We start from the raw sequence: 21,240 nt of genomic DNA on the forward strand, positions 1-21,240 counted from the left end.
GAATTACTTATTACTTACTTATTATAAATACTAGATGATAGAAGATAAATTGACATGCACGGCGGAAGACTTAGCTACAATTGGCCACAAATTAGCTTACGTGTGCTGATTTAAGAGAACAGTGCTAACCTCTGCTAACAGCACAGCTTAGGCCTACATTAAAAGTTAACTATTATATGTGACAAAATGGCAGAGATGAACAGACGTACTTGAAATTCTGAGGTTCCTGGTAAACTTGTGGAAGACATTGCAGATACCCAGTTTTACCACATATGTGAGGGTTAGCCTATGTAAATTACCTGTAAACCACGCCCTCTTTTCCCTTTCCCTCAGTGCCAATATTTTTTGTTTCAGTGCCAAATTTTATTTTCAACACCACAGGTAACTTTCACTGTTCTAGCTCCATACTGAATTCACGCAAAAGTACACTGTGAAGACAGTAAAGCATGGTGGTGTAAAAATCATGTTATGGGGATGTTTCTCATACTGCAGTGTTGAGCCTATTTATCATATACCAGGGATCACGGATCAGTTCAATGCATCAAAATACTTGAAGAGGTCATGTTATGCTGGAGAGGAATAGCCTTTGAAATGGGTCTTTCAACAAGACAACGACCCAAAACACAGCAGTTAGCGAGCAAAGTCTTGGTTCCAGATGAAAAAGATTGATGTCATGGAGTGGCACAAAAGCTGCAACACAAATAAAAAGCTACAACACCAATTCATAAGTGACAACAGAGGTGAGAAAGAATGTGTGTGTGTGTGTGTGTGTGGGTGTGTGTGTGTGTGTGTGTGTGTGTGTAAGACTGAGGACATGCAACAAAACCATAGACTGTAAAAATGGTAATATACAGTCTATGGACAAACTGTTTTACATAACTTTAAATCAACCTGATCTCACAGAAATCTGTGAAATGAATACAGCCCCTTAACTCAAAATGTGTGGCAGTTTCACGTAATCGCCAAAAATTCCATGATGGGCCCACAGGAGAATTCCATGGCACACACAGCCCCTTAAAGGAATACGCCACCGTTTATTCAAATAGGGCTTATCAACGTCTCCCCTAGCTGTAGATGGGTGGGCCAATGCATTTTGGTCTCAGTGCATGCATTGTTTTAGTCCGGTGCAACACCGGCAAACAGCCACTAGTTAGCTCAGCGTAGTGAATGGAATCCTCTCCTATGGTTAGCACGTTGTGAATAAAAGTGACACAACAAAAAAAAAAAAACAACCTAATTACTTCTTGTGGCCTGCAAAGTCACAACGAGTACAAATTGCAATGCAGACTAAGACTAGACGATTTCCTAAGCAGATATTGACTTCTGATATCTGCTACATGGGCGCAGAGATCAAAATTCATATTCAGATCATATTTCCCTGTACAACATCTTGAAAACACAGCACAGAGCTGTTTGCTCTCTATTTTATTCTACATGAATTTGCAAGATCTCGTGGGTCCTTGAGACTTCAGCTGTCAGTCATGACCACATCCGGTCCGCAAAAAATCCAGAAATGGTGGGTATTGACGGACGGCGGAGCATGGAGCCCACACGCAGCAGAACCGATCCGCAGCCGTGCTGCAGTTGGTGGAAATTGGGGGAGAGGCATCCTCAGCACTCCTAACCATCTGTTTACCGTAATCATACCAAACACACACACACACACAAACACACAAAATACCCAAATAGTATGACCTTGTTTCTCTTTTCTTTTGTAATGTCCTTTTAGTTGTGAAAAACAGTATTTCTCAGTATTTTGTTAGTTTCAACCTTTTTCCACATACTGTAAGTTGAGAAAAACAAAAAATAAAATGACCTTGGAGCTCTGATGAAATAACCCAAAAGTAATAAACCAAAGTGCATCTACCACTAAATGCATTCACTAAACACATGAAACTCAAGCACTAGCATGCCACAAAGTAACATAGCTTCAACAAAGCATAGAACAACACTTCAAATCATTAAACTCATGTTCAACTCCTCATTTGGTTTTTTAACTTATGCAGTACACATGTCATCAATACATTTTCACACAATGCATTAAACAACCGGATTAACTTCAGAATAGAAAAATAGAGATAACTTCACGTGCTTGACTCAGTAAACACATCTATTACGCTATGTCTGATAGTAACACAAATACCAAACAAGTGTAAAACCCTTACCAGAGAAAAAGAATACAAGTAAGTAAACTTCTTGTTGTAAATTTGACCCTTTGCTCTGCTATTCCATCCTTAGAAGTAGGTTGGGTGGGAAAACTCCCTTTAACTAGCTCTTAAATGTTATTTTAATCTTTTTACTCATTGTGGAAAATCAGACTCTGATTTAAACGGTTTACGGCATAACGTGTCACACCCGATGTGAGTTGAGTCTTACCGGCTCTGGTCAAGTGCAGATGTGAGTTGCGAATGCAGTTTATGTTTATGGCATAAAGTGTCATACTGAAATTTTTGAAATCCATGAAATAATAAACGTAGCTATCGTATAGTTTTAGCTATCTATGATTGCTTGATTGCTAAATGCCATTCAAGTGACAGCCTTTGATGTGTTTGATTGCTAACTTGTAGCCTGCAGTGAACAAACTTCATTATGTAGACAATTTTTATTGTATTGACAACAGAAGTCTCTTGTTAGCATCTTGTCTTGTAGGCAACTTGTCCCAAAGTGACGCATGCACAGCTCACATTTGCACTCAACTCACATTGGCTAGTGACTGTCGGTACACGATCCGTTCTGCGCATGTGCAAGATATTCGCGCATGCACAGATGATATCTTAAGAGCATCATGATAATGCTGTCTCAGCGGTTAACCGAAGTAGCTGTTGGCTAAACTAACGTTAGCTTTCCAGTGGAGGCCCGATACCTGATAAGCGGACAAAGATGGATGGATGGATGGACGAATCGCTGCAGCTTCTTAGCCTGAATGGCAGAGTATACATGTGGAAATTTAGAAGATATTGAACAACATTGCTCATTTGTGACAATCACGTAGCAACAGTAATCATAATTAGCAAGAAACCATGTTTCGCTTACTTCTCAAATGTACAAGAACTTTCCTCCTTCTGCTCCGTTTGTCAACAACACACTCACTGCCATTGTGTTGAAGCTTTTGTATTTGTGTTGAACAGTCTCAGCCACCGTACTTAGCGTCGAGCGTAGCGATTTGAGAAATAAGGGTTTGAGACATTTCCCGAAATGAATGTGAATTACTTTCTGTACTCCAGAGTTGCTGTTAATCGCATCAGAGACTTTGCAACACACTAGTTGCACAATGGTTTCAGTAATTAATGACAAAAACAAGTCACGTAAAAGCAGGAGTTTTGCACTGAAGATCTGCCCTGACTAGAAAAAACAAACAAGGCAATTCAAGAAAAGAACAAAAGAACAGAGAGTTACTGCAAACACAAAGCGGCCTGGAGCAGATTGTAGTCACAAAACACATGATTACATTGAACATCCTATAGGATTTGGTTTCCTGGCTGTGTGTTATTAAATAGACGGTAAGCAAAACCTAGAGGAGATTTTTTTTCATTTTTACTGAACTCATCTACCTTTTTCAACATGACGGATTAAAGGGTCATGTGCCCTATAACTTTGGAAGCATTCTGAGAAGCGTACAGCTTGCCAGATTCTCCAGTTTTGACTATTTTAGGCTCTTAGTTGCCTGCATGAGGTCACTGATGTCCACCACACAAAAAACTCCCAAAACAAATCATGCAAACACACCGGTTACATGCAGGGTGCTTTGTGCAATAAGCTACTTACAATCTATGCAACAGCAAAGACTGGATGAGAAGTTAATCCTCCCTCCGTCACTCTGTTTCTCTCTCACTGTCTCTCTCTCTCTCTCTCTCTCTCTCTCTGTCTGTCTTTCTCTCTGGCACTCTTTCCCTCTGTCTCTCTCTGTCTCTATTGTTCTGTTCTTCTGTGGCTGTCATGTGTTTCTCTTTGTCTTAATCTATGTTGCTTAAACACAAGGCAAAGGGCAATACTGTGTATTTGTGCGTTTATTCATGCTCATGATCCAATCCCCTAGTTTTACAGATTCAGAGCAGAAGGTCACTTCAGTGCATGTTTCGTGCCATACGTGAGGCACATGAGGACAAGAGTAATTACGACTAATCTCGAACTGTGCATGCAGGCAGGGGACCAAACACAGCCATAGTTAAAACTCACCACTTCAGCACACGGGAATGTAAAAGCAATCAGGGCAACAGATGAACATGCTGCTGGAGCTCCTGTTGAGTCTGAAACTCACTCAATGTTCTTGGTGCCTGCTTGTGACTCAGTGGAGGCAATAATGGACATTAAAGGAGAATGGTCTGGTTTGTTACTTTGCAGCTGTTGTGTTTGTACTAATGTCTGTCAATCCCCTCCCATCCACTCTGAGATGAGTTGCAGCACCATCAATCCATCCACAGACGCAAACACAGAATGGGTTGATATCCTACATTTCTCTCCCTCTCTTCTGCCATGCCAACTGATAACAGCAAAGTGTATTTAGATCAGGATGCACAGACTGCCCTGTTGACATGATGTATGGTTCAGTAGGGCTTATCTAGGGGTGAATATCCGGCCCAGCTCTATAGCCTGCCTGTCCCCATTTTTTTTTCTCCCAGCGCCATCTGCACACAAGCCAAAGCGGAAACCAGATTATCCCATGAACACGTCATGGCCACTCCTGTATCAGCCTCTGTATTTTCCATGCTTCTTTTATTTTTGGGATTAAAATTAAAATGACAATTTGCGTTTTTAAAATATACATACATGTATTAATTGGCAATGACTCCTAAATTCCAAATCAATTCTTGAATTTGAATTGATTCATAAACAGGATCTAGAATTACAATTTGAATTTGAATTAAAGGAAGCAAAATTGCAACTTAGATAAATTGTGTAATTCAATTAGTTTCTAATCAAATTAAAATGAATTTGCTTTGCATTGATAAAGTAATCCAAATAAAGTAATCCAAACCACATTTAAAATGGGTAACTTGCAACAGTAAGCAATTACATTTCCATAGTTACCTTTCTAACAGTGAAAGAATGTGAGATTCAACACATTCTTCCTGTTGTGACTGTGTGGAACTTTGTAGAATTGCCATTAATTTAATTCCACTTCCTGTAATTCCAATTCAAATTACACTTCCTGTGTTAGAGTCATTTCAATTCAAATTCCAACTAATTAATTAAATGTAGGTCAGTTCTAAGATTCAGAATTTTGACATATATACAGTATATAGTATACTGTATACAGTATATACTGTATGTGTATAGTATATACACTATGCACATATATATTTTTTTATTTTTTTATTTGTATTTGTGTGGTTTCCAATTAAAAAAGCCTTTGGGAGCTCTTATTTACCAATGCATTAACTGAGATTTGAAGGTCAACGGTGGAGAAGAGTTTGATGATATGCAGCAACCGCATAAACACGGCTGATCCACACTGACAGAGAAAATTACAGTAAACGTATGGTAATTCTTCAACTTTGGCATTTTGGTTAGCTTTCACATTCCTGGAAACAGATTGATATTCAGTGATTGACATTATTCAGTATGGTGCCCAGCATCTCCTAATATTAATTTGTGCATTTTATACATGTATCTTGTTAAGCAGCATTTATTTTCTAGTGAAAATGTTATTTTAAGTCCCTGCTGTTTTGGGATTTAAGATTTAAGTAATTTGTGTGGAGGAGGATGTTTTATTTATGTTTTTGTCTTGTTGCCTTCTTTCTGTTCTCACACAGGAGCAGGGTGATCAACTGGCCTAATAGCTACTAAGTCACCTGTGGATTTTTCAAATTTTCGTGACACAGAACTAATGTACTAAGATATAGAGCATAGGTTTAAAGCTTTACATGTAAGTTCTTGTAGCCTTTCTCTAAATGTTGGTGACTCAGTGGGTTTGGGCCAAGGCCATGTGCTCATCAAGTAACATTGTTATTATAAGTAGTTGTCAGGTGGCAGAAGCCATTGCCACTTCTCATAAAAGTTGGGTGCATACTGTATAGAAATCCTTTTTATCATAAGGCAGCTTGGTTGTACTGCTAGAGAAAATTATTTCAAGATATCAAGTCGGGTTCACCCCATATGACGCCATTCAGCAAAAATGTGTAATCAACAGTGGCACTCACACAGGAATAAACTGCAATAGTCTTTAGAGAATGTACAACATTAAAGAGTATACAATTACAAATAAGTTATTTTTAAAAGGAAAGCGTAATAACTAATGTATGTCTTCCACCCATCAAACATCTACTTTATGTATTTAGATCTCATTTGTTGGACATTGTGTTGATGAGGTGAAGTATGACGACCTGGTCACATTTAAAACGTTTTTGCCTCAAGTTCAACTTGGATTAATTTTGAACTGTGTTGACCAGGTTTGATTAAGCTGTCCTGACAGTGCTGACATTAGAGGGAGAACCAGAGTCCGGCTATTATAGCTTATTAGCTGTGTTGAGTTTACTGTGCTGCGTTTACTGTCAAAGTATCAACTGCTTCAAAAAAGAAACATGGTTGCAGACAGTTATAAGTAGTCAGTAATATAAATGAAACATACTAAACTTAGTGTCCCGAAGGTTTCTCTGACTCTGATGCTCTACAATTACAGAAACCCGAACTAAGAGCACAAAACTCATCGGAGAAATCATTAAATAAATTTGATATACATTCCTTAAATCGTGATGCCTGTTTCAGTACTCTCTTGGCTTTACCTTGGCATGGCCTGTTTCCCCACATCTTCACAAGACTGTATCAATACCAAACTAATACCATATCATAAGCCCTGACCTCCATTTAAACTGGTTGTACTATTGTCACAGATACTTGTATTGACTTCCTGGCAGTGGCAGGTACATCTTCTTGAACCCTAACCCTGATTTAACTGATTAATAACATTATGCACCTGATTTGTCAAAACAGGCCTTCTTCCACAAACAAGTCCAACATATTAATGATCAGTGAGATTCCCGGTCTACTGCCATTTTAAGTCACAAATCTCAACCATCCATCCATCCTTCGTCATTCACTTATTCGGGGTTGGGTTGCGGGGAAATTTACAGACCTGAGTCAATATATTTCATTTCTTATTCATTCCATGAGGTGGCAAATTCATGTAAATGTCCTGGATTGCTGATATTTATTTTTTGGTCATGAGTAGTCCCTATTAGTTGTCAGAACTGTTGTGAGCTTCTTCCTTTCTACATTATGCTGTATTATAAAGCTGTTGATAGAAGTGTGACATCTAAAGACTAAGACTTGAATAATCCTGGAACATCAAATGGTGAAACTGCCATGGAGTGGAACATCAATGTGGCCTTTAAAGATTAGAGCTGGTCAAACAAAAGCCACAGTGTCACTACCACATGTTATGGATGTCATGGATAACCCCCTCTCCAAGGAGCCTCAGCCTTATTTTTCATCTGTACAAAGGATTACTGTAATGCTCTTGCTCAACAAAGGTGCAGCAGGAAAGACTGTAAGCCCCATATGCTCCGAAAGTATTGTGGCAGAACGTGTGCTTGACATCTCACCATAGAGGCAGCTACACATGAAAGGTGACTCTCTGTAATCCAAGTTTGACTCAGCTATCAGAGAGAAGGACGGAGAGATCTCAGGGTAGATTCTGTTCAGTGTCAAGAGTTCGGGTTTTCAATTTCCTATCAATACAAAGCAGAAAAGCAGCAGATCAAGTACAATAAAGGATTTGTGTTAATCTTCCTGTGTTTTCAATTTAAAAAAACATTCTACTCCAGTAACTCATATCCATTTGCTTCATATGTTTCCCATACATTCCAGGTTAGCTTTGCATAGATCTTACACACAGTACTGTTCATACCACTGGTTTCCAAAGTGGGGGTCAAGACCCACTAAGGGGTGCCAAAATGAATCTAAGGGATCCCTAGATAATTGAAGGGTTTAGGAAAGATACCATTATCTGTGACTCCTTGTCCACAGCCCATCACCATTCATGTGTAAGTTGACCCGCTACAACAGACACAATTCTTTGCAATGACAACAGTACACATAGAAATGGCCACTGCACTGACTATCCTGCTATGTTGATTTGAATTTAAATGTCTGTTCTACTCTCATTCTATTTCATTATCCAATGTTTTGATTTTTTGGAATGCATTTTTACTGTTTGGGCTCAATCACACTACTCTCATAATGACGTTTTGGCCGCAGCAGGCAGCTGTTTTAAAAGAAAAAGCTCTAAAAACCCGTTCTACCTGTGCTCAGTACCAAACAGCAGTCAAAGTTAGTAGCTAGCTGTTGAACATATTGGAGCATTTAGCAGCTAAATAACCAAATATACAGTGTGTCCCTCAGTATGCGGTGGAGAGCAAAAACAGAACTAAAAAGAGTGATAATCGGTTCACCATAAATAAACCAATGTGGTAGTGTTAGTGTACTGCTTGTTGGCCAAGTACTAGACAAAGGAGTCATGGACCAAACTGGTTGGGTACCACTGGCTCCATTGTGCATTTAAACACACTGTACAGCGTTTCCCAATCTGTTGTTACATTTACAGTATGCACAAGCCTATAGTATTCATCTCTTTCTTCATCTTCACCTTCATTTATCCTACATAGGGGAATAAAATACAAAGCTTGTGACCAGTCAAATTTACCAAGAGTGATTTAGCCAAAGTAATTAATCAAATTGTAAAACGTTTAAATGATCTGCTGATGAATCAGCAATGTATTTAAATAATTTGGCTTGAGATTACAAGAAAACATGGTCAGGCCTAAATTGAATTTCATTCAATTCTCTAGATACATTCTCTGAACCTCTATATTTGAACCCTACATTGATATTTATTACTATTCATTTGATGATGATCTTTTTATCAGTTTCATGGTTAAATGCTGCCAGCTCAAAAGAGAGCACATCAAAGAGATAAGACGAGAAAAAAATAATTACATTTGACTGTGAGTGTTATCAGATATAAATGCAGTAGGGCAGAGAAGGAGGTCATGACGTAAATCCCCAGAATAGAAAGTGTAATTTATTTCTCCCTTTTTGATCTCATGGCTGCAGTTTTTGGTTTCCCAAAGACCCCAAAACAGTCAAAACATTTGGACATAAAATTCAGTTGAAACTGTTTTTCTGCCATTTCTTAGAAGATTGATGTTTTGTTGCGCCATCAATCTACCTCAACTTGACTTTCTACTCTCTGATTTTCCTGCCGGTGGTTTTCTAATCCCTGACCAGCAATGGAATATTTGAAACTGTCCTCCCCCAAATATCCACCTCATACCATATGGTTTTGTGTGAGTAGCTTATTACAACTTATATTTATTTTAGATGGGTAATACATTAAGGACGTGTCTCTTGGGTTGTATTAAAGGGTAGAAACAAACGCCCTACTTCATGTAGTTGTACGGGTTAGAGTTAGATTTATAACTTGCATGTCAGTCCATTTGCTATAAGAATTCATGATTGTTGGTGCACATCTTGGCTAATCAATTCAATTCCATTTTATATACAGTATCAATTCACACCAAGAGTTATCTCAAGACACTTTACAAATAGAGTGGCTCTAGACCACACTATATAATTTACATGGACCCAACAGTTCGAGTAGTTCCCTCCAGAGCAAGCAACAGTGCGATGGTGGCTAGGAAAAACTGTCTTACAGGAAGAAACCTCGGACAGACCCAGGCTCTTGGTAGGCGGTGTCTGACGGCCTGTTGTGGTTGATATGAATAGTGACAATGATGGTCAGGTGATGGGAGAGTGACTAAAATAGTAGTTTGTAGAAGTTTATGGCATAGCAGGGCACTGCACAGCATCACAAGGCACAGTAGAGCGTAGCAGAGCGTAGCAGAGCGTAGCAGGAAATAACAGGGCCTTGCAGGATGTGTAGCAGGACCACAGCGACACCTGCAACCATGATTTTGGAGCCTCCCTCCTCCAAGGAAACATGCTGGGGGAAAAAGAACATAAGGACTCTGGGGATTGACTCCCCAGAGCTAGGGTAGTAACAAGCATTTCTGGGACATGGATGCACACAAATGGAAAGATAAAGGAGAGAGGCTCTCAGTCCGTCAAAGGAAGTCCCCCGGCAGTCTAAAGCTATTGCAGCATAACTAAGAGAGACAGGGTAAAGAGAGGAGCCCGGTTGGGCTGTACAGCCCTGCTTCCCTCTAGTTTTATCATGTTATTGATTATATGGTAGACAAATCTGACGACTGTGACGAGAAGCAGGTGGGCCGGGTTAAGCGGACACTGCGACTCATCACTCCCTAACTATAAGCTTTATCAAAGAGGAGAGTTTTAAGCTCACTCTTTAATGTGGTGACGGTGTCTGCCTCCCGAACCCAGACCGGAAGCTGATTCTCCAGTAGAGGAGCCTGATAGCTGAAGGCTCTGGCTCCCATTCTACTTTTAGAGACTCGAGGAACCACAAGTAACTCGGAATTCTGGAAGCGCAGTGCTCTGGTGGGACATTAAGGCACTAAACGCTCTTCAAGATAAGAGGGTGCTTGATCATTTAGAGCTTTGTAGGTCAGGAGAAGGATTTTAAATTAAATCCTGGATTTTACATGAAGCCAATATAGATAACCCAATACAGGAGAAATATGATGTATTTTCTTACTTCTTGTCAGAACACGCGCTGCAGCCTTTTGAATCAGCTGGAGAGTCTTATTATTTGAGCATCCTGATAATAAAGAATTACAGTAGTCCAGCCTGGATGTAACAAATGCATGGACTAGTTTTTCAGATGGGTGGTGAAGGACAAATCCTGTTCGAAAGTAACTCCTAGATTTCTGAAAGTAGTGCTGTCCTGGACCTGGCATACAGGGGAAACCCCAGGATCCTGACGCATCACTTACTGGCTGGGGAGGAATGTGCGATTCCCAGGTGGTGGGTGGAGAGCGGCCTCTTTCCCCTCTCCCCCTGCCCCACTATCAGTCATAACAACTTCTAAAAAAAATTGAAATTCAATTAGGGCAATATAAAGAAATCTCCTCATCCTACCTTTAACTTGGCTGGATACGCTAACACAGGCTTTTCCGGTGTTACAAAGATATCTATGACCCATCAGAATGTGTTACTGTAGCGCCATACCTGTTGTAAATCATTCTTTGATTTTGCGGGGAAAACGTTCTTGGTTAAAAATTATTATTTAACAATTTATTAGGCATATTCACATTTTAAAAAAATTCAAACGCAGAGAAACAGCCTGTTTACATTTAAAACAAATGGTGTCAAATTCACTCTACAGAACCCAGTGCACTTTTTGCCACTCAACACGTGGCTCCCATGTTACTTATTCAGCAATGAGACGCTGTACTTATTGTTCTGTTATACAATGTGTTAGAATATACCATTATATATAAAGCAGCTCATCCTTGACATTTCAACAAAAGTTTGTCTTGCTTTAAGTCAAATTCCTTTTTTTCAAGGTTTTTATACAAAATGTTCTTGCCAAGTCCACAATTTTCTATCCATCAATAGGCACATTTTAGCATTTTGCCTTGACTTCCTACCAGCTTTTATTGTAATGGTACCAGCTTCAGCCAGACAGCTGAGCACACGCATGCTGTGATCTTAGTCTCCAGTCCAAACCAAATGTGACTTTATATCTGCAAGTGTGTCAGCACTCAGGCATTTTTGTAGCTGTAAATATTTTTTGGCTGCAGTGCAATAAAACGTTTAATCCTGTTGTTGATTTGAGGAGCCTCCACATGCAGATAACCACTTTTGCTGCTAAAACCAATTCCACACTTGTAGTCCAACGTCAAATGCAATGCTTTCTGATGATTCAGCAGACTCGGTTATGGATAAATGAATGACAAAGACCTTTGCATCCTGGTGACCTAACGTGTTTGCATCTATACAAACTAAATACAGCCCTAGACTGGCTCAAAAAAGTAGACTTCTTAGAGATGTAAACATTGAGCACACTCATCCCCAAAGTGACTGAGAGAAAACAGTAGATGTAGGATCTCTGTCGTACATTTAAGAGATGATAAAAAGATAGATGACAGGATGAAGTGGAGCACCAGCAGTGGCTGCACGGAAAGACTCAGCAGCCCCATCCAAACACTTGCCAAGTCAAATCAGATTACACTTTATCTAAATCTTGTCACCCCAGCTCAGGAGACAGGAGCTCTCTCTTTCTCTCTCTCTCTGTCTCTCACTGTCTCTCTCTGTCTCTCTCTTCCCACTTTGGCTCCATCCTCCTGCTGTACCTCCATTTTAATATCTTCCCACACATATTCCCACTTATGGCGTGCTGCATCTCCACACTGGCTGAGAAGCAGATAGTGTTAAATGAATGCAGCAAAAATTAATATCTCAACAGAAAGACTATTTCAATGCAAATAACTCTCTTCCATTGTAATGTTTGATATCAGAGTACAGGCTTTCTGTGATAGAAAAGACAGCTTTGAATGGCTTGATTCCAACAGAAGTGGAGAAAATGACAGGTTTGGGGAATAATTTAATTTGGCTTGATGCTTTCTTCTCTCTGACATTTTCGTAATGTCACAGATTATTAAAACCCCTTATATAAACCCCTCTGTAGTTTAAAAAAAGGCTTTTTCATCTTGTGGTGCCATCATGCCAAAGCTGTATAATCATACACTCAATCAAAGCCTTCGTGAAAATTTTGCTTATACGTGCACATAATTTATGTTACTAGGGTGAATATTAAACTCAACATTTTCTCTGATGTTTCACTAAAACCATCCTTTTTAGTTTGAGTCCTTTGAATCTCGGGGGTTTGTTATTCTTATAGTGCACTTGTGACACTATTGCGAAGACAGCAGTAATTGACCGAAGAGTTGTAAAGTTGCATCTAACCTCGTGAACCTATAACTTGGTTATTAACCTGCAGCCTGAATACAGTCCTTCTCGATTTCTAACATTACCCTCTACCTCCATGTCTGATTTTTTTGTCTCCCTGCTTTTCTGTCTCTGCCTTTGTGTGCCTCCGTTTCCTCTTCATACTTCAGTTTGATGTCAGGTCTGGCTGCCTTGGACGCCAAGTGTTCCAGCCGCCTGGGCATCATGACCATCTCCTACTACCTTTGGACCACCTTTGTTGCCGTGGTAGTGGGCATTCTCATGGTATACATCATCCACCCGGGTGGAGCCGCTCAAAAGGAGGACTCTGACGAGAGCAAGAAGCCAATGACCAGCTCAGCTGATGCTCTGCTGGATCTCATCCGGTAAGAGACTGTTATCTCTTATTACCCCTATCAGCCCGGAGAAAATGAAATCAAAAAAAACCCTTTAAGGGGTGTCATGGTTTAAAATGTTTGGGAACCACTGTTATATATATGATGGCTTTACTCTTTGGAATTATTTGTCAAAATAAAAAACCTAAAACACCCAAGCAAACACAAAGTAAATCTGAGGGTATTTTATAAGATGATATGAGATGTGATACAGATGGATGAGACATCACATTAGTGTGTTTCTTTTCTAACGTACGTTTTTGAATCAAATACAAGGCAATATGCATGGGTCTTGGGGCAGTGGATTTCCAATAGAATGGAAAAGATCAAAGACACCAACATTTGGTCCGATTTTTAACAAATTCCTATGATATCATTTTGATAAAAATAACATAACAAATCTATAAGAATAGATATGTATTAATGAACCAATCAAAGTTAAACATTGAACAGTGAATAAAAAAAAATAATGGTGAAAAGGAAATAGTGAATGTGATTGCTTTTGATTTTGTGAATATGCAAATTAAGTAAGAGGCGCAAACGAAAGCAGACTAACGGTAGGAATGTATCAAAAGCACAGAGTCATTTTCTGCTTCTAGTTTGAGATGAGCAATACGCAAACTTTATGTCAGCATGTTCATTATAGTGCACAATGGATTCTGCCGAGGGCGCAGCACTGTCATTCAAAGCTGTTTCATAATTCAGTACATGTGATGTTGCTCTGCGTGCTTTTTCACAAGGACTGAAGTTGGGTAAATTCTTGAGGTTAAGGAGCAAAGCCTGGAGCCTCGTGTGAGTGGGTTATTGTGCTAAGCTAATTAAGATGAAGTGTGTGTTTGAGGTGAACCTGGGTCAGCCGTGCAGAGAGAAACATGACGGTGAGACGCGGACAGCTGCTGTGTCAGTGTCACAGTTGGTCAGTGGGATAAAGTCATGCGGCCTGTAACACAGAGCGCTGCTGAGCACTTGACCCGATCCACCAGAATATTACAGTTTATGATGCTCTTTTATCACATTAAACTACCAACCTTTTTTAAATTGAAAAATAATTCAAGTTTTGTCATTTACTCTTTTCATCCTGTTGATTTTGCTTTTTACTGTTTGTTTTTTGTTTAATAACGACTTCAAATCATACTAAGAATACATTGCATTTAAGTGAGTTTCTTTTCGATCCAAATGAAAAAAAGCTGAAGCTTTCAGGGGTTCTCAGTCCACGTGTGCCTGTATGTGTGTGTGTGTGTGTGTGTGTGTGTGTGTGTGTGTGTGTGTGTGTGTGTGTGTGTGTGTGTGTGTGTGTGTATGTTAAGTATAATGAGCAATATAATATATATGTACAGAATATATAAATATAATATAATATCATACAATGAAATGTATTGTAATGTAATATATTATAATATAATATAATATAATATCATGTAATATAATATAATTTAATATAATACGTGCATACTACTTTGATGTATTAGGGTCACTGGGGTCAGAGTAGTTTATTAGACTGCTTTGCACTGTCTCAGACACAGAATAGGCAGCTGCGTGGCTACAATAATTGGTTTAATCCATTCAGAATACTAAATCCACTGAGATGTACCATTTTATCTCCATATATATTCACCACATGTATTTCATGTCCCTCTGTTGAATGCACAATATGTAAAACACAACATGCCTTTTAATGTCTCTGTGTCAAACATGTGCTGTTTGAATTGGAACTCTGTGTTGATGTGGGATTTACAGCCCTATGCCATGCTGATTCTGTTGTGATTGACAGACTGTTTAAAGAATGCTTCATACCAGGGGTCTTCAACGATTTATTAGGGCCACGGATACCTTAGCTGTAAGAGAGACGGAGCAGTGAGCCCATACTACGTGATGTGAAAAATTGAGTTGCATATTAAACTGGACCTAAAATAATGGGTGCCCTAAAGCCTTTACACATACATTTCAACGGTGCATACAATACTGAGCTATTAAAAAAAGAACTATTGACATGTTTATAAATCCTGTTTAACGTTAAACGTACCTGAAGCACAATAATTGCTTAAGCTTAACTGCATCTGTGGATGGCTACTTTACCTGCAGGCCAGTAGCCTGTCATCCATGCTGTGTAAATATATAAAAATACAAAAAAAATATAAATAGGCCAATATCTTTGCTAATAATATGGTGGACATTTCAACTTTAAAATATCCAAACTTTTTTTAAATTATGTAACAATGCCTTGGGGCCCCCTGCAGTAACTTTGAGGATCCCTTAAGGGTCCCAGACCTCCTGTTGAAGATCTCTGCTTTATACTATAATTGCCACCTTCATCATGTCATTCCATTTCATTTTACACACTGCTATAATTACTATGAGTCATATTTCTTCTTTTTAAATGCATGCTTTAGGGGGAATTGTTGGATCTCTATAAATTGTAAAGGTTGATCTAGACCTTGCTCTATCTGGAAAGTGTCCTGACATAACTTCTGTGGTGATTTAACACTATAAATACAATTCAATTTGATTTAATTGAACTTAATTGCTACAATGTATCTTATTCACAGCCAGTCTGTACCACAAACAAAAGGGGCTTGCACTTGATTGAAAGTGTAACAATCCCAATGTTTAGTTGCTAATTCTGTCATTCTAAAACCATTTACTTATTCTTGTACTCAAAGAGTTTGAACAAAGTGTGATTTTGTTTTTTGAAGTAAATTAAACGGGTGGTGAAAGATAAGAATTAAATCTCATCAAATGTAGTGGCCCAGGTTCAACACAGAAGGGGGTTATTGCACACATTGGTGGTAAATCACCTTTCCTAGTGTTCTCAAAGCCTGAATTTGCACCTGATGAGCAAGCCACAGCATGATAGTGCATTACTTTTTGTAGCTTTATGCACGAATGGTTCATGAAAACAGCCTGACCCCGACAGTTTCAACTTTGATGGAATGATTCTCATTTTTGTGTTGAAACTTAAAAATGTATATTAAATATAATTGTACTTAAAGTGTTGCACCATAACTGAAGATATCTCAGGACACTTTACAAATAGAGTGGAGAGCAGAGACCCAACCATTCCCCCAAGCGCATGCATTTAGTACAGTGGTAAGGACAAACCTCCTTTAACAGGCAATAACCTCCAATAGGTAGGGGATGGAGAGAGAGCGAGAGAGAGAGCTGCAAAGCAACTATAATAATATCAAATTATGATGAATGCAGAAATAACTACTTTTAGGTTTTTTATGTTTCATGTATGCTTGTTGTTTAACTATATTATTATATTAATAATAGTTTGCATAGTGTATTTGCAGTTTAAAACTGTTTACCTATGATTATGTTATGTTACCTTATATTTAACCTATACTGCCTCAAACGTTGTACCGTTCTGCTTCCCTTGAAATTCTGCCTTTGTCTTCCAGCAGACAGATGTAGAAATTGAATCTTGTTGTAATGCTCTACAGACAAATTACTTTGTTCATACATCTGCCAAGTATTTTTATCCAAACTTCATTCAGTATCTCTTAGTCTAGCAAGCCCATGTCCATTTTATATGCCTGACCTTTCAATTTGCAGCAGTATACAGTACATTAGTTTCTTAATTATTAGATAAAATTACTGTTACGGGAAAAAAAGGAAAGCAAACCAGCCGCAGGAAACCCACAGAGGCGCCTATTGAAAATGCAAACTCTAACACAGGAAACTAGTGTTAATACTTTATATATAACCCACCAGGATTTTTATGGGAACTTTTATTGTTTCAGTTAAGTCAAAACTGTTGAACAAGCTCTTATCTCAGCCCTGTTGAGCACCCATTTCCCACTCCAAAAATACTTATTTCCCCTTTTACAATCATTTTCCTTGCTCCACCTGCCTCTGGTTTCATCCTTTTGTGCTCCTTTATCATTGAGCGCCTGAATCCAGTCTGCTGCAGTTTCCCTGGGCACGCAGAGCAATTAATATGCTTTTGCTCGGTTGATAAAGGCTAGGAGAGTCTGCTTTTCAGGGAAGTTATTAAAGTGTATCACCTTCCCAGTGCAGACAAACAGTTCTACAAGCCCTTAGGGACAGTTACTCTTTTCATGAAGACCATTAATGAGCTGACTCATACCTCATTGATTTCCAAGTATTGAATTAAAGCTAATAACAAAAGGAGGGGATAGAAATCAAAGGAGACCCATGCAGCTCACCTTCAGCCCACATCTAGTAGATCACAAAATTCCTGACAGACCTGAGGCAGCGTGTGAGGTTGAGGCAAAATCCCATCTAGCACCTGGACCATCAGCACCAACGCACATGTGTAAGACACACTTAAACTCCTGGAGTTTGCAGACAATACAACAGGACATTCAGGACTTGTACATCTCCTGTGTCAGGAAACGGGCTGCTGTAACATCACTGCTGACTCTTTACACCTTGGACACAGCCTGTTCAAACCTCCACCCCCAGTACAGAACACTATTTGTCAAAAACAGCCGGACACAAGAACAGTTTCTTCCTGCAGGCAATGATGAACATTTAATTTCCAATGGCCATTTAAAGAGAGATACTTTACATTGAATAAATGTTGTCCATTGTGACTTTGCACTGCAAGTGCTTCTGTGACTGTGAAGGACGTTTCACTTTGACAATACCTATACAGAGGCTATGCATATTCACATCCACTGAAACAATTCTCAAAATTCTCTTCCCCAGCAACATGTTTCCAGCCAACCTGGTTCAAGCCACTTTTCAACAGGTAAGGCAAACACTTAAAGGCAAAGACACAATTAACAGAAACTTAGAAAAAAGATGTTCAATCATCTCCAAAGATCTCATTTGTTTAAAGTGATCATAATATGCTTTTTCCCTGTCCTTTATTTTGTCATATGTCTTTTTTGTGCATGTTATAGGTTTTATAAAGGGAAAATTCCCATAGTGCACCCCAAAGGGACTTACCATCTTCCAGAGAAAACACTGTTTACAAACTGCTCCAAACAACTCTATTGTAGTCCAGCTTTTACTTCTCTGATGAACGTGCATCGCTTTGTAACACACGTTACAATGCTCGCCTAGCTGCGAGCATGGCACTCCCTCATGCTCTGCAACTGACAAGCTAGCAGTACATACGCCGCTTGTGCAATAGAAGTAACAGTACAGAAGTGAGATGCCTCACTCTGTAGCTAAAACAGAGAGCTCAACGCAGAGGGTAAAAAGAGGAGCAGCAATACAATTGTGATTTTTCTGAAAATTAAACCACATAAACCTATTCTACTACAAACTTTAAAAACAATTACGAACCTGAAAATGAGCATAATGTGGCAGGCTGTTTTGTCTTGTCTTTATATAAAGATGAGCTAACTGGCTGCTGTTGGTTGCGTGATATTTAGATATTGGGTATAAATCTTCCCAATTAACTTTCAGCAAGAAAGCCAGTAAGTGTGCTGTGTTTACCGAAATACTCAAACTATTCTATGCTCACTGTTGAGGCCGCCATATTTCTTATTTTCCCTTTCGCCGAACAATTCTTTGTTTTAGATGAACGGTAAACACATATTTTAGCATATTAAAAAGTAAATTTAAAAAGAGTATTTTTATTAGAAAGTTATACCATTAGAGATTATAAAAATATTCAATGTCATTTTACTACTGTAATGTACATCTTTTAAGTTAAATGTTAACACACACAACGCATGTGTCATTATATATATTGAGCATCTCTTTTGGTGTTTACTGTGTTGATGTTGTGGACCGGTGTTCTGTTCTGGTTTCAAGTATCGAACCCAGAGAGTCCCCGAGCTCATCCCTAAACCAACGGTGGCTCAGCTCCTGGATGAGACCACTACGCGCAGGATCTACATCTACGGCATCCAGGATGACAACGGCACAGATGTCCAGAGTTTCTCCCTGGATCTTACGCCGCCACCAGATGTCATCATGAAAACATCCCCTGGTACCAGCGAAGGCATGAATGTGCTAGGGATTGTAATTTTTTCCGCTACCATGGGTAAGTGGTTGGCATGGATCCTGTACACACACCTTCCCAAAGTAACACAAACAATGCACATACATAACTATGTAAAATTGCAATCTTGATTTGCATAATTTAGTTCAGAATGTGTTGTGTGTTCTTCATCAATTTACATTGTTGAATCTATCATTGTAGGTGCATGATTAATGCATTTATTTGTAAATGCAATATAATTTGTATTTTTTTTTTTCAATCCAGGAATAATGTTAGGAAGAATGGGACCAAATGGAAGCGCTTTGGTCAACTTCTGCCAAAGTGTGAATGAGGCAGTTTTGAAGATTGTTGCCATTGTCATCTGGTAAGAGTTGTGTCTTAAACATTAACAGCACCGAAATATAGAAAGAACATTTGTGAGCAGTTTTGCTGATACTGGTAATAATTACCAAAATGTTTGTTGAAAATACATTAGGATTTTCCTATTTTTAGCTTGGCTCTATGGATGGTCAGTTAGAAATAAATTTAGTCAAGGTACTCATGCTACCCAGAGGATGAATCCCACTGACCATGGTAATCCTGGGACTTCTCCTCCACTGCCACTTGTAAGATTAATATCTTTGGTTTTTGGAGAAATGTCGGTCACACTTAATTTTCCAGTTCATTAAACAGACGTAATAAGCCGTGCTTTGTATTAAATTTGACCATAGCTTGATATGTTACTTTTCTTAGACAGACTGTTGGATAGATTGCCATTTCATTCGATACAGATAGTCAAAGTGCCTAAGGGATGAAACCTCATGACTTTCGTGATCTCCTCGACTTTTTATCTTGTATATCTCAACATTCCTTATGGATTGGCATTTTGTTTGGATAGTCATCATTCCTAGACAGTGTATCTTCATGACTTTATAGTGATCACTTAAATGTCTTAACAGATATTGGCAGGATCGTCTATTGTCAGATATGATCAATTGACCAAATACCTTTAAAGCTAATGGCATTCCCATGAGCCTCAGCTGTACTTTGTATTTGTATTGTAATTCCAATTAGCAAATGTTAGTCTGTTAAACTAAGATGGTAAACATGGTAAACATTATACCTGATATCGTTTAGCTCAAAGTAGTCACAGAACCACTAGTGTGGCTGTAGAACAAGTCTTGTTGAACAGTAAATGCACCACGACTGTTGAAGCTGAAGGAGAAATACTTTCATTTTAAAATAACAGCAATGCTGTAACTGTTTGTTTGTTTTTAAACCCTCTACGATTTTGTCCCTTACAGGTATTTCCCCTTTGGGATTGTGTTTCTGGTTGCCGGTAAGATCTTGGAGATGGACGACCCTTCAGCCATGGGGAAGAAGCTGGGTTTTTATGCCATTACGGTAGTGATGGGCTTGGTGCTACATGGCCTATTCATCCTCCCGGCCATGTACTTTTTCATCACTAAGAAGAGCCCTATCGTTTACATCAGAGGCATTCTGCAGGCCCTCCTCATCTCCTTGGCCACCTCCTCCAGGTAAAAGTGGCAGTTCTGACTCTTCACAAATAAAACACTTCATTTAAATTCATTTTTGTTTATATGGGGACTCTGTGAATCAGTTTTGCAGAATTTCTTCAGGACCAAACATAATGTGGAGAAAAGCCACTTAATAAAGTTCCTTATATTTTGCTTTTTTTATCTTTATTATATTTAACATAAAAATCATGTGAGGTCACCTGGGGCTCTAATAGGGTCACATAAATAAAATCCTTTCAGAAAATGGAAGTATTTGGAGTATCTGGGTTGGGGGGTTATAAATTCATTAACATCTTTAAGCGTGTACTTAAATTGACCGGCGCTTTGCACACATCACTTGCGGGCGGCTCTGCGACGCACACATACAGGGAGCAGATTAGACAGGGAGCACATACGGGGAGCAAATCAGACAGGGAGCACATGCGGGGAGCAGATCAGACAGGGAGCACAGAAAGGGAGCAGATCAGACAGGGAGCACATACGGGGAGCAGATCAGACAGGCAACACATACGGGGAGCAGATCAGACAGGGAGCACATACGGGGAGCAGATCAGACAGGGAGCACATACAGGGAGCAGATCAGACAGGGAGCACATAC

The 21,240-nt window shown here is 39.1% G+C and overlaps 1 protein-coding gene across 1 annotated transcript in view; it reads left to right on the plus strand.

Moving 5' to 3' along the window:
- The window catches only part of LOC117953981 (excitatory amino acid transporter 5-like), a 38,026-nt gene that overhangs the window by 10,729 nt on the left and 6,057 nt on the right, over positions 1-21,240 (plus strand). The window contains exons 3-7 of the mRNA XM_034887408.1: positions 12,978-13,193; positions 17,877-17,919; positions 18,936-19,167; positions 19,390-19,489; positions 20,409-20,642. Coding sequence (XP_034743299.1) covers positions 12,978-13,193; positions 17,877-17,919; positions 18,936-19,167; positions 19,390-19,489; positions 20,409-20,642 — 825 coding nt within the window. The remainder of the gene's footprint in view (positions 1-12,977; positions 13,194-17,876; positions 17,920-18,935; positions 19,168-19,389; positions 19,490-20,408; positions 20,643-21,240) is intronic.

This window comes from Etheostoma cragini, chromosome 12 (assembly GCF_013103735.1).
Source record: "Etheostoma cragini isolate CJK2018 chromosome 12, CSU_Ecrag_1.0, whole genome shotgun sequence".
NCBI classification, from domain to species: domain Eukaryota; kingdom Metazoa; phylum Chordata; class Actinopteri; order Perciformes; family Percidae; genus Etheostoma; species Etheostoma cragini.